Here is a 14,692-nt window from a genome sequence, read left to right on the forward strand (position 1 = left end):
TTAAAAACGGACAGGGTTGAATTTTGTTTTATGTGGATTGGAAGTCTGTTCCATAGCATTGAGATCCCCTGAAAAATATACCTGTCCCTACGAACCATTCTTTTGATGTTGCAGAAGAGGCTTAGAATCCTTGAGTGAGTATTTCTGATGCCATTTGACTTGCTGATATGTAGTAAATCCATCAATACTGGGTCGGAGGATTAGTCTGTAGGATATAGAATGTAGTAACGGTCTTGTGTTAGCTTTTGTCATTAAATTTTCAAGCCTTTTATAGATGGGTCTGTATTAGTGGAGGTCACTTGGCAATCATAGTGTTTCTTCTGATATGTCAGAATAAGACATCTGTCATATCATTTTTGACAGGTGCCAGACATAGGTGGAGTAGTTTCCAAGCAGCTAAATGCAACACAATCCATCAGGCACACATTAATTCATTTTTCAAGATGGGCTGGCATTCCCAGCCCACTATTCTCCATTTTTAAATTGTGATGACTTGTAGGTAAGGTTACGGGAGAACCAGTCCCCTTTTTACAAACATAATTAGAGCAGTAAGGGAGAGAGTTTTTTTCTTCCCTGAAGTGTCTTTTTGATTTCTTTGGTTAACAACTTAAGTTGCCCGTATTCATACCAGTATGCTGGAAAGCAGTCTCCATGCATGTATATGCTTGGTTATGTTGAGTGTGGGAAAATTATCTCTGTACGTGCATGTACTTTGTGACATCAGTGACTTATATTGAAAGTTGATGGTATCCTGTTTTTGTACTGCATGTGTGCTCATGGTACATAGTTTCTAGAATCCACTGGTTGGATCTGACACAAGCAATTGCCTCTTAGAACTACTGCAGCTTTTTACAAGACGTGCTTTCTCTTAAAGTGTTGATTTGTAAGCAGGATGCCATTGTTGTCAAGATACAGAGTGTATTAGCAGGCTTGCTGATATAGAGGCAAGACATATGTCCAGTGTGCTGCTTATATATATTCAAGAATGAGGCCGGTTTTCCAGAAGGAACTTCGGGTGAAAGGAACTGAGTCTAGAATCTCTCACTTCTTCAGGAGGTGTGTAATTGTAACATTGCACCATTCTTCAAAGGAGGCTGAAGGTGAAGCATTCCAAGCAGGAGATAGTAAAACAATAGTCTGTTGATAAAGTGTTGTCCTTTGTGGATATCTCTACACATTTTAGTTGTTCAGAAAAGATGAAGAAAAACAGGCTGGGCAAATGAGCAAAACAGCTTACCTTCTAATCTTAGGTCCAAGCTGCCTCTGTATCCTGCACTGATGCCCAGCCATTACTTTATGATTCACTGCAGAAGACTGAGTTGTCAAATGGGGTCCTTTGCTGGTAGGTAACTCCAAGAGCCCAGATCATCAGAAGTAAGTCCATGGTGAGACTAGCACCTTGTTGGCTGTTAATATTCTGAGTCCTAAAATGAAGAGAGAGAGGGACAGATGGAGTTGGGTAAAATTTATTTACTAGACAGCATGTCCAAAACAGATGATGATCTTCGTGTTTCACTGTTGCAGTCATTACATTTGGGTTATCTGCTTGCAGGTAGCCCTCAGTCGGCCTGATTAACAAAGTCTTGGGTCCTGCGTCGGTTGCTATCCCTTCTTCCATGACGTCAGGTCGTCAGGGGTATAAAACATGCAGCCGACATCATTACATCAGTCTTTCTTGCCATGCGATACCCAAAGCAGAAGCAGTTTGCAAGTGCCGGTCGTCCGACTCCTGAAATTTTCGTTTTCGAGTTTCAGAACCAAAGTCTTCAACTATAGCGAAGTACCCCGTTGGGGAAACTCTTTCTTGCTCCTTACCGATGTCATTAAAAGTTAATAATTGCATTGCTTGTGGAAAGCAAATACCTCATAAAGATTTTAATTCGTACTGAGTTCCTTGCCTAGGCCCTGACCATGACGTACCTTGCTGTTGGTTTTGTGCTTTATTTAATCAGCGCACTATCAGTCGTCGGTATATTTTCTTTCGCCTCTAAATATTTCTGTTCTCGGTTTAATTATCCAGAAATGCCATCGGTTAGCCATCCGACTACCGGGATTCTGAAAAAATGCAATGATAAAGACAGAGACAGGCCGCCGAGATCCAAAACTGCCAACGACACTTCTCCTAAACCAGTCGCCAATTCGCCGATACTCAGTGAGGCGCTTTCAAAGCCCCTGATACCTGCTGCTTCTGATTCGCAGGCCTCTACTGAGACCCATTCGGAGTCCAGTATGCCGCGAGATGCTTCAACTATGGAACCCGCGGATGTCTCTACCTTGGATGGGTCCTGAGCCGCAGTACAGGCACCGGCTTCTGAGGGTGTTTTCAGGCCTACGGACTTGCATATTAAACCGATGCCTCCTTCTTTACTTAGGCCTAAATCTCGATCCATGTCTAAAAAAACTGATGCCCAGGCCACATGCTCAGGCCTCTAGGTCTAAAAAAACAAATGATAAGAATGGCTAAAGATCTAATATCTCTAATCAGGGGTAGCCAACCCTCCCCCTTCTAAGAGGCCTAGGACTGAAGTTGATTATGAATATTCTGATCAGGATTCTGTTTTTTTCTGACTCTTCTGATGATCTGGATTTGCCCTTACCTACTTATGAGGATTCTGATGCAGATGACTCTATTCCCTCTGCTTCCCCTCCTGAGGATTTTTCTTTTGGGGAAACCTTACATACTCTAAGGGAGCATTTCCACTGGGAAAGCCAAGATTTTTTCTGATTTAAAAAAGAGGCTTGGGGATTTCCTTATCCTACTTCAGCATAGGCCATTAGTTATTCCTCCTGTACTAGACATTGTTGATGATGCTTTCTCGGAATCTAGTTTGGCCCCTGATTCCCTGCCTCCTGCTCCCAGAAAACCTGACAGATACTACAGGGTCCCTGAGTCCACAAGTTCCTTTTCAAAACTCCTATTGCAGATCCAAAGACTATTTCACGGGGACCTATGGGCATTAAGGCTTCTACTGCTAAAAATCCTACCCCTTCTGATAGCGACTCCAGGGCGCTGGATAGATGGGGTAAGAAGGTTTACACTTCTGCAACCTTGGCCATTAGGCCTTTAAACTGCCAGTTTCATATGTTAAAATATTAGCAACATTTTATTGGACTGCTTAAACAGAAAAGGACGTTGATTCCTGACTGTGTGGAAAATAAAGAATTACAGGATTTAATGCATTCTGTTGAACAAGTTGGAAAACATACTTTGCAATGTGGTTTTGATTCATTAGAGGCCTCTTGCAGGGCTGCTGTTACTGAGTCTGTGCTCAGAAGGCATGCTTGGCTTAAGGAGCAATCTTTGTCTGATCATGTTAAAGCTAAATTGTTGGATGCTTCTTTAAATCAGGACCGCTTGTTTGGCAACAAGGCTGAGGAAGTTCATAAAAAGATGGAAGATATTGCTAAATCTATGCAAACTGTTAAAAGATTTTTTTACAAGTTCAGCCTCCTAGATTTAATAGGCACTGGCCCTCTAAGACTTGGTCCTTTCCAACCCCTTCCAGGTCTTCTCAAGCCAAACCCAGACACAGCAAAACCCCCAGGATGTTAAGTTGTCAATCTCGCCTTCATTCTTGCTGGATGAGTTCGGAGCCGATCCTCCGCTCCGACACGGCACTTCCTAAGCTCGAGAGCTAATTTTACCAGCTCGAGGCAACCCTATATTCCATGATGCAAGGCGGAGACTACCCAGATCTCGTTTGCCGCTTCGCTTACGAGGTGCCTCTTTTACCAGCTCTAGGTAAGTTTTTCTTCATATTAAGACTTTTAGTCTCACCCCTTTTAAATTTCATAACCTTAGTTGTTTTGTGAACCTTAACGTTTATTTTAACCCTATTCCCATTAGTGTTCCCTTTTTTTCGGGTTATTTATCCCCTTCCCTAGATTAGGCCTTAGGCCTTCCCCTTTCCTAATTTTTCCCGTCAGGGATTTTGTGTGTGTTTGAGTGTGTTGTATCCCTGTTTAGTTTTAGTTTATTGGATTGGGTGTTATTTGTGTGTGTGTCTCTGTGTTTTTGTGTTTCCTCGACACAGCTATGTCGAAGGACACAAAGGTCTCAGGCTTCAAGAAGTGTGACTCGTGCTGTCAGAAGATGTCTCTGACAGACGGTCACACTTCTTGTGTTTACTGCCTGGGACCTCTGCACCTGCAGGACTCTTGTGCTATCTGTCATGCCTTCAGCCCAAGAGTCCTGCAGGAGCACAGAAATAAATTAATATTGAGGGGCTTATTAAAGCCTGAGAGCTCCCCGACTAAGTCGGCTCCGGGGAAGCCCTCGAAACCTGTCAAGCCTTCGGCTGCAAGTCCCAAGCCGTCGGCTACAGGTTCTGCTTCTTCAGTGTCGAGATCGGCTCTGGCCGGAGCCGATCCTTCCATTTTAGAAGTCACAGTATCGGCTCCATCCGGCACCGATACTGCCAGATCTAGACATTCAGTGTCGGCTCCGACTGGAGCCGACGTATCCTCGGCTCCTTCGGCTCCACCTATCTCTAAAAAGAGATCTCGATCCCCCTCGTTGGAATCGATACGTTCGGCTCCGAGATCACCCCTGCTCTCGGAGCGGAGTCATCGGAGCCGTTCTTCTCGGTCGTCCAGGCTGTCTGATCACGACCTCGAGAGAGTGGTGAGTAGACTATTAAACTCTCAGGCATTGGTCCAAATGCTCCATAGCCCGTCTCAACAGATGGTAGCTATTTCACATCCACCTAACATTCCTCCTTCGACTCTCTTACAGAGCTCGGAGCCGGAGATCCTCAGAGCCGTGACCGTTGTGGCGTCGGAGCAGATACCTCCTCCTTCGGCTCCGTCGTCCTCCGCTCCGATTTCCTCCTTGAGGCCTTCATTGGAGGGATCCAGGCGTCTGGTCTCTCTCGTCGGCTCCGAGGGGGCGAGTGGCATCGGACTCTTGTCCGACCCCGTTCTCCCTCTCGGGGCTTCGGCGTTGGTGAGCTCAGCCCCGACATCTGCCTCGGAGCCTTCCCTCTCGGTGAGGCCTGGAGTTCCTATCTCTTCGGAGCGGGAACCTTCTGGTCTCTCTGATGGGGTTGCCTTCGAGGTGATGAGGAGTGTACTAGCCCCTGGGCGTAGTCAACGGTCAGTTCCATCAGCTCCTCCCACTACAGTGCCTGCTGACGTCTCTTCCCACTCTCTTGCTCCCGGACCCAGAGATCCAACGCCTCAGGTTTCCCCATTGGGAATATCTTCCTCTTCCGAGGCTTCTCCTGATCTGTCAGGTGAACCTCCGCGTAAGAGGACATGTAAGAGGAAACATCTAGACTCCCCGAGTCTATTACATCTGATACTGACTTGGATGAGTCTGAGGGATCCCCAAGGTCCTCCTCTGAGGATGTCTCTTTCTCAGACATCCTTGAACTCCTTAAGCAGAGGGGGAACTGGCCCTCCCCTTAATCCTTCCGAGGACAAGTCAGTATACCTGGAGGCGTTCAGATCTCGACCCTCCACCTCCTGGGTGTCTCCGCCTTTCGACCCTCTTATGGACGTGGTGGCTCGGAAGGCATGGATGGCCCCGGATTCGGTGGAACTTATTCCTAGGAGGCCTTCTAAATTCATTACGGCCCCACCTGATAGGCAATATTTGACAAAAGGTGTCCCGGTTGATGCCATGGTGGTGGCTGCAGCCACCAAGAAGGAACTAGCTGATCCTTCAGTACCTGTCCATCCTCCTAACAAGGATTCTAGGACTATGGACAGGTACGGCAAGCGGATTTTTTCTTCAGCGACCTTTGCCATGCGATCGCTGAACTACTTGTGTCGCTTCACCCGCCTTCAAAGAGATGTTCTTAAAGAGTTGGGAGAAGTTTTACAGGATCCGTCAGCTGCTGGGCCTCAGGATAAGATTAGCTCACAGCTAGGAATCCTGAACTCCATTGTTAACTCCTCCATGCGGCTAATTTCTTATGCAGCCGATGGAGCGAGTAGGGCCGCAGGCACAGGAGTGGCTTTAAGGCATCAGTCCTGGATGTGGCTTTGTAATTTTGCAGACCCCTTCAAGGCGTCCTTCACAAACTCCCCTTTTGATGGTTCGACCTTGTTCGGACCTCAAGTGAAAGACACTTTGACTAGATGCGAACAAGATGGCAAGACTCTTTCTGCCGTAGGAGTCCGTTTCTCCACCCCTTCAAGACCTTACCCAAAAGGTCAGAAGGGAGGGAAAATGTGGTTCCGCAAATCTCAAGGAGTCACGCCTGATGCACGAGGTCAGTTTACCCCCAGAGGCAGAGGGGGGTAACAACAGACGCCGCCCTAGGGGCAGAGGGGGTCCGCAGAATCAGGGTAGCAGAGAGCCTCTTTCTGACAAACCCTTCCAGCATCCCAGAGATGTTGCCCGATTGTCCACCATCGGAGGCAGTCGGGGGAAGATTATCGCTGTACCCAATAGCCTGGCTTTCCCTTTCTCAAGACAAATGGGTACAGTCGATTATATCCGAGGGTTACAAAATTCCCTTTATTCAAACCCCAATTCAGCAAAAGGGAACCCTTCCAGACATTCCACCCGGTCTAAGGGAACTAGTAGTACCAGAAATATCAAAACTGCTAGCAAAAAGAGCCATCCAGCCAGTCCCAGCAGACCAAATAGGATCCGGAATCTACTCAAGGTTCTTTTTAGTACCAAAAAAGACAGGGGACTGGAGACCAATATTAGATCTGAGCAAACTAAACAAGTTTGTAAAGAAAACAGGATTCCGGATGGTCACGCCTCAGTCCATTCTACCCTTTCTGGGCAAGGACAATTGGATGTGCTCGGTAGATCTTCAGGATGCGTACTATCACATAAAAATTCACAGGCGCTCCAGAAGATTTCTCCGCTTTCGGCTGGGGACCAGTCACTTCCAATTCGGGGCCCTGCCCTTTGGACTCACTACAGCCCCCAGAGTGTTCACCAAATGTATGGCAGCGGTTACGGCTCACCTGAGACGTCAAGGATTCCAGGTGTTTCCATATCTAGACTGGCTCCTCACTGCCACCACCAGGCATCAACTTCTCCAAGCCAGAGATTACACCATTCACATTTGCAGAGGGCTAGGGATTTCTATAAATTTCGAAAAATCTGCCTTGTCGCCTTGTCAATCTATTACTTTTATAGGCAAATTGGACACCGTACAACTTTCAGCAAAGTTAACAGACCAAAGGATCTTGGACATTCAAAGTCACGTCCAGGTGATTCTTCTCAGCAACAGAATTCAGGCCAGATTTGCTCTGAAAGTATTGGGTCTTATGGCGGCAGCCATAACACTTCTTCCCTTTACCCGCTTTTACATGCGTCTTCTACAATGGATGCTATTCGCCCAATGGTCCTTTCAACAACTTCCCATGCGTCACAAGATCACAATAACTCCAACTTGCAAAAGGCATCTGACCTGGTGGATATCGTCCCCTCAAATCCATCAGGGCAGACCCTTTGTTCCTCCTGTCCCGGTCGCCACGGTTACATCGGACGCCTCCCTGATCGGGTGGGGGGGGCATTATCAGGGCAGGATGGTCCATGGCACTTGGCAACCTTTCGAATACCATCTGCACATAAATGTCCTAGAGATGAGAGCAGTGCTTTTAACGTTGCAAGCCCTCAACGACTCTCTTCCCCTGGGAACTATTGCAGTCCAAACGGACAATATGTCTGTAGTGTGGTATATCAACAAACAGGGCGGAACCAAGTCCTATCCACTGTGTCGAGAGGCTCTCAGACTTTGGCAGTGGGCAATCTCTTCTCAGCGGTTTCTGATAGCAACGCATATCCCCGGGAAATCCAACATCATAGCGGACAGGTTGAGCAGAGCTATTCTCATGCCTCACGAGTGGTCTCTCAAACAATCAGTGATGGAAGAGATTTTTCAGGAGTGGGGCCTTCCTTGCTGCGACCTTTTTGCTACACCTCAAAACAGCAAATGCCCAGACTTCTTCTCTCTTCCCCCTTCCAGGCCATCCCCCCAGAGACGCTCTAACCCAAGATTGGCCCCGGGGACTTCTTTATGCCTTTCCCCCCTTTCCTCTGATACCTCAAGTAATTCAGAAAGCAACCGCCTTGAGAGCCAAGTTGATTCTCATTGCCCCTTATTGGCCTCGACAGATATGGTTTCCGTTCCTACATCGTTATCTCTTGGTACAGCCATGGCATCTGGACCTGGTTCCAGATCTTCTGACCCACCAGTCGGGGCAGCTGCACCAATCCATACCTTCTCTCAACCTCACTGCTTGGTTGCTCCACTTCCATCCTTAGCCAGGCTTCCTATGATTTCTAATCCCATCCGGGATATCATAGTAGCTTCCCTTAAATCTTCTACCAGAAGGATTTACACTAGTAAATGGCAATGTTTCTCCTTCTGGGCAAAAGCTAGGAATATAGACCCCTATACTGCTCCGATTCATTCGGTCTTGGACTTCCTAGCTGAGATTTTTCATTCAAGATCCTCTTCCTCCACAGTAAACGTTCAGCTGGCAGCCATTTCGAATTTTCATATAGGCTTTTTGGACCACAACATTATGTCACATAAACTTTGCAAGGCATTCCTTCGAGGTATCTTTTTACTTAAACCTCCGATTAGAGACCCCCCACCACAATGGGATCTAAATTTAATTTTAACATCCTTGATTCTCCCCCCTTTTGAACCTGCGGCTGCCTGTTCATTGAAATTTCTTTCTTGGAAGACACTCTTTCTAGTCGCCATTACTTCTGCCAGGAGAGTATCTGAGCTTCATGCTCTCTGCATTCGTCCTCCCTACTTAATCTTCCACAAAGACAGGGTATCTCTAAGGACTAATCCGTCTTTCTTACCCAAAGTGGCATCGCAGACTAACTTAAATCAATCCATTGATCTTCCAGTTTTTATCCCAAATTATTCTGATAGAGCGGAATAAAAATTACATTGTCTTGATGTTCACCGCCAACTCAGATATTATGTAGACAAAACTAAACATTTTAGGAAATCTGATCAACTGTTTCTATCCTATGCAGAGAACAGGAAAGGCCTTCCAGTTTCCAAGGTGACTTTATCTAGATGGCTGTCTTCTGTGATTACTTACATTTATCAGCTCAGAGGCAAAGAGTTGATTTCTAGGCCAAAAGCCCATTCTACCAGAGCTCTAGCTACATCTACAGCTTTTCAGGCTAGACTTCCAATAGACACTATTTGTGCAGCAGCCACATGGGCCTCTCCTCATACCTTTGTTTCACATTACAAATTAGACTTGGCCTCCAGAGACAGAGCGAATTTTGGTTCCACCGTTCTCAAGAGTCTGTTCCATTGAGCCACCCAGGATAGAGGTGCTAGGACGCTGTCCCATCCAGCAGAATGAAGGCGAGATTGACAACTTAACATTAAGAAGTTATGTACCTACCATAACGTTCCATGTTAGTTGTCTTCTCGCCTTCTTTCTTGCGATCCGCCTCCATCCCCTAGCCTGGTCAGACCGAGAAGATTATGCCTCTTCTCTTAAGAGGCTTTATCCTTTTTCTAGCTAATCAGCTTCTAGTGTCACTAGATTAGGTTGATCCCTTTCAGAGGATTGTGATGATTATGATTGTCATTTTTAGTATTGTTACTTTTTCTTCCTCCTCTACAGTTGGAAGAATATATTCCATAATTTCCTTAGCTACCAAACGAGATCTGGGTAGTCTCCGCCTTGCATCATGGGATATAGGGTTGCCTCGAGCTGGTAAAATTAGCTCTCGAGCTTAGCAAGTGCCGAGTCGGAGCCGAGGATCGGCTCCGAACCCATCCAGCAAGAAAGAAGGCGAGAGAAGACAACTGACATGGAACGTTATGGTAGGTACATAACTTCTTATTTCAGTCCCAGGGGACTCACAGAACTAAGCAGTGGGGGGCCTCCACTTCCAAGTCTGGGAATAATAAGACTCCCCTCTATGGTAAACTCTCTCAATGACTTCCTTTTAAAATTTCCAAGCACATATCAACTGACTGCCCCTTTGGGGGGAAAGATTGCTCTTCATGCAAAGAATTGGGAACTCATTACCCAGGACAAATGGGTTTTAAATATAGTGTCCCAGGGATACAGATTTCACTTCCACACGTCTTACCCCCTCTGCAGACTAGCCATGGCATTGTGGAACACAGCCTTGAGCTACCAAGTGCACTTACAAGCTCAATTCCTGCCAAGAAAATTAAATACACTGGCAGACGGACTAAGCAGAAACCTCATGGACCCACACGAGTGGAAACTGGAACCAAGGATTTTCAATATGTTGACAAGCAAATGGGGGAGCCCAGATATAGACCTGTTTGCCTCTCCCCAGAACTACCAATTGGACACATTTTGCATCAGGACTCCCCCAAACAAGCCTGGAAAGTGGATGCTCTGTCCTTCAGCTGGAAAAACCTATCAGTCTATGCCTTCCCCCTTCTGCCTCTGCTCTCCAAAGTACTACTAAAAATCAAACAGGACAAACCAAGGATGATTTTGATTGCTCCAGACTGGCCACGCCAACACTGGTAACCCCTCATGCGCAGTGTGTCACTGTTATCTCCATGGCACCTGCCTCAGACTCCTTCCCTGCTGTCTCAGCAGGAGAACCAGATTCTGCACCCTCAGCTTCCAACACTGAACCTTGTAGCCTGGCTAATTACTTAATCTCTCCTTTACCCATCCCTCAGCAAACTTGTGATGGATATCATTTTAGAGGCAAGGAGGCCTAGTACTAGAAAATCTTATGCTGAAAAATGGAAAAGATTCTGTGCCTGGAACCAATCTGAAGGCATGAGCACAGCAGCACCCAATTTACCTCAGATTTTACAATACTTAACTGAGATGCTTCACAAGGGCCTGTCTTTTTCCTCCATTAAAATCCACGCCTCAGCCATTTCAGCTCATTGTAACACAGAATCTCCCCTCTTCTCTCATCCACTGCTCAAGCAGTTCCCCAGAGGGGCAAAAAATTGAGACCACCCAGGAGAGCTCCAACCCTAGCCTGGGACCTTAACTTTGTCTTGGAGAAACTCACACCTTCTTTCAAGCCAGCTGCTACTGCAGACTTAAAATGTATTTCTTGGAAAACAGCTTTCCTTTTAGCAATCACTTCAGCTAGAAGGGTATCTGAATTACAGGCCCTTATGGCAGTGGAGCCTTTCATCATCTTTCATGTGGACAGGGTGTCCCTCAGAACCAATCCATCCTTCATGCCCAAGGTGGTATCCAGTGTGGCTTTTAATCACTCCATTCATTTGCCAACCTTCTTTCCCAATCCACAGAATAAAGGGGAACGATACTGCATTCCTTAGACGTGCACAGGCAACTTAGATTCTACTTGGACAGGACTAAACCTCAAAGGAAATCTGAACAACTGTTGGTGGCATTTGTTGCAGGGGCAGAGGGGAAGGCTATTTCAAAGCAAACCATTTCTAAATGGATAATCCATTGCATTAATTTCTGCTATAAGCACCATGGAAAACCTATCCCCCAGGGGATCAGACCTCACTCCACCAGGGCTGTATCTAACTCTACAGCCTTTCTCAGAGGCATCACCACCAGGGACATCCTAGAAGCTGCTACCTGGAGTTCTGTACATACTTTCACCAAGCATTATCATTTGCCAATTTTCTCTAAATCCAGAGCTGGCTTTGCCACTGCAGTCTTGCAGGGCCTTATAGCTGGCCCTAATGCTGTCTAAATTCCTCCTCCCAGCCATAGCTTTGGAAATCTACCCAAATGTAATGACTGCAGCAGTGAAACACGAAGAACATAGTACAGTTGTGTACACTTACCATAAATGTAGATGTTCGAGTGTATTCACTGTTGCAGTTCTGGTTACCCTCCCTCCAGCCCCCTAACTTCTTTTGGCTATACTTCTACTTTTCTTCACTATGCTTAAAAGCCTTTATGGTGTATTAGCTTTTTTGTTGGAGGTATATCTTTGTGCTTTTATGTTTAATTGCTTCCCATTAGGGGGGCACCTGACATCTGGGGCAAGAAAAACTGATGTAATGGCATCGGCTGCATGTTTTATACCCCTGACGACCTGACGTCATGGAAGAAGGGATAGCAACTGACGCAGGACCCAAGACTTTGTTAATCAGGCTGACTGAGGGCTACCTGCAAGCAGATAACCCAAATGTGTAATGACTGCAACATTGAATACACTTGAACATCTACATTTATGTTAAGTGTACACAACTGTACTTTTCCTCCACTGCATCCACAACACACCTACAGAATAGCTGTGTTAAATGTAATAACATTATTTCAGAGTGAAATAAATGACTTACTAAGAAGCTGAGATAAATTCTTTTATAAATGTAAAGGTTATGTTACATATTGAATATTTCATTCCCATGTTTGCAGGTCTTGTTTTGCAGTTTTACCCAGACACTACTTTCAGATACAGCAGGGTCGGTTCTTTCTAATGCTACTCATTGGGATGAAATAGAAATCCAGGAAGAAACAGAGTCAGGAAACACTGTAACATCTAAAATCCGACTTCCAATACAGGTAAGGAGATGAAGAAACTGTATTCATGTTTTTCCCCCTCTTTGTTGTTGTGCTTTGGCATATTGCTAAATAATTCATATGGTTGTCAACTGGGGCACATCTAGGCAGGGCAATGTTCTTGTATTTGCTTCCAAGCTTGATGTTATTATTGGAGTCGAGAGAATTTTTAAGTAGGGAATATTAAACCAAATCTGATGCCGTCTCATTTTTGTTCCTCAATGGATGGGTCTTCAGATCAGACTATGGATCCCAAACTCAGTATTACCTCAGATATTGTTTGCCACTTCTTTGATACAGACTCAGATCTCCTTTGCCCAGGTGTGGGTGACTTTGTGAGAAAACATTTTCCTTGTTACGATTTTCATTCTTGTGGATAGAATTGTCTTTTGTACCTTAATCTCTTTTACTATAGTTACACCATTACTTCCCCTTTCATACTTGGTTAGAGAAATAGTTGATGTTCTTCATCTCACATTGCTGCAGTCATAACCTGTGGGTAGTCCGCTGTCCTCGGTCGGCCCGAATACCAAAGTATTAGGCTGGCGTCGGTCATGGCGCTCAGATCTGACGTCAGTGCGTCCCGGTATTAAAGCGCATGACCGACGTCATATCCTCAGTCTTTTTTGCCGCATGGTCCGAAGCAGAAGCAGCGTTTGCAAGTGCCGTTCATGCTCTGAAATTTTCGTATTTCGAGTTTCAGACCGAAACCAAGTTGGGCTAAGTACCCCGTTGGGGAATATTTTTGTTTTTTCTTGCCTCAATTAATTTCGGATGTCAGAAAAAGTGAATAATTGTATTTCTTGTGGGAAACAAATACCGCATAGGGATTACCACTCTCTCTGTATTCCCTGTTTTGGGGCCTGAGCATGACGTAGTCGGGTGTCGCTTTTGTGCTAGGTTTAATAAGCGCACCATTAAACGTAGGTTAGATTGCGCTAGGCTTGTCTTTGGGAAGCGGTGTAATTACAATATGCCGTCGGATCCTCCGACGCCCGCTTCTACTAAGAAGCGCAAGGATAAGTCGTTAAGGTCCAAGCAGGATGAGTCGTCCGTTCCGGACGCCGGTTCTTTAGAAACTACGCTGGAATCTGTAGATCCAGCCGAGGTTTCAGCTGAGTCTCAGGGGGAGACATTAATTTTGCAAGATGTGGCCTCACAGGAGTCAGGTCAGGCTGACGGGGCCTCTCAGGTTGCTGTACTCCCTTCTTTGCCTAAGGTGGTTAGGCCTTCTCCTTCAGTCTCTAAGGTACCTTCTAAGGGCAGGCCTGGTTTACCCTCCTCAGGTGTCAGTCCTAGTTCTGCAGGCTCTGTGCCTATAAAACACATGCTTAAAATGGCAGAAGATTTAATTTCCTTAATCAGGGGTTCTATGCCCCCTCCAGATAAGAGGCCTAGGGTGGAGCCAGAAGTGGAAAGTTTGGAACAGGCTTCAGATTACTCAGAGTCTTGCTGAAGACACTCAGGATTTTCCTCCTTATTCAGATTCGGACGCAGAGGATTCCAGTCCTTCTGCTTCTCCTCCAGAGGATTTTTCCTTCTCAGAAACCTTGCATTCTATGAGGGAGCATTTTAAATGGGAAGGTCAGGATTTCTCGGATTCCCGGAAGAGGCTTAGGGAATTTTTGTTTTTGCCTCAACATCGGCCCTTAGCTATAACTCCTGTTTTGGATGTTGTTCAGGATGTTTTCTCTGAGGCTTCCCTTAATCCAGACTCTTTGCCTCCTGCGCCAGTTAAACCTGATAGGTATTACAGGGTGCCTGAGGCTCATAAATATCTGTATAAGAGCCCAAGGGCTGACCCAGAAACTATTAGTCAGGGACCTAAGGGTGTCAGGGCTTCTGTTGTAAAGAACCCAGTTCCTATGGATAAAGAATCTAGAGCTTTGGATAGGTGGGGTAAAAAAGTGTACACCTCTTCCACTCTAGCAATGAGGGCTTTGAATTGCCAGTTTCATATGTTAAAGTACCAGAATTTTCTCCTTACTCAATTAAAATCTAAGGTAGATGCTTTGGCAGAGGGCATAGAGTGTAAGGAATTACAGGAGTTGGTTCATGCCTCTGATCAGGTGGGTAAGCATTCCTTGCAGTGTGGTTTCGATGCTTTACAGGCTTCTTCCAGGGTGGCTGCCACTGGATCAGTTATTCGCAGGCACGCCTGGCTTAAGGATCAGAGTTTGTCAGAGCATGTTAAAGCTAGAATTTTGGATGCTCCTTTACAGTCTGAAGTTTTGTT

General features: G+C 45.8%; 1 protein-coding gene across 2 annotated transcripts in view; it reads left to right on the forward strand.

Annotated features, from left to right (window-relative positions):
* The window catches only part of COG1 (component of oligomeric golgi complex 1), an 829,165-nt gene that overhangs the window by 343,526 nt on the left and 470,947 nt on the right, over positions 1-14,692 (forward strand). For both annotated transcript variants that reach the window (XM_044085137.1, XM_044085139.1), the window contains exon 8: positions 12,313-12,459. In XM_044085137.1, coding sequence (XP_043941072.1) covers positions 12,313-12,459 — 147 coding nt within the window. The remainder of the gene's footprint in view (positions 1-12,312; positions 12,460-14,692) is intronic.

The sequence above is a fragment of the Protopterus annectens genome, chromosome 10.part0, assembly GCF_019279795.1.
Source record: "Protopterus annectens isolate FY-2018-M chromosome 10.part0, PAN1.0, whole genome shotgun sequence".
NCBI classification, from domain to species: domain Eukaryota; kingdom Metazoa; phylum Chordata; order Ceratodontiformes; family Protopteridae; genus Protopterus; species Protopterus annectens.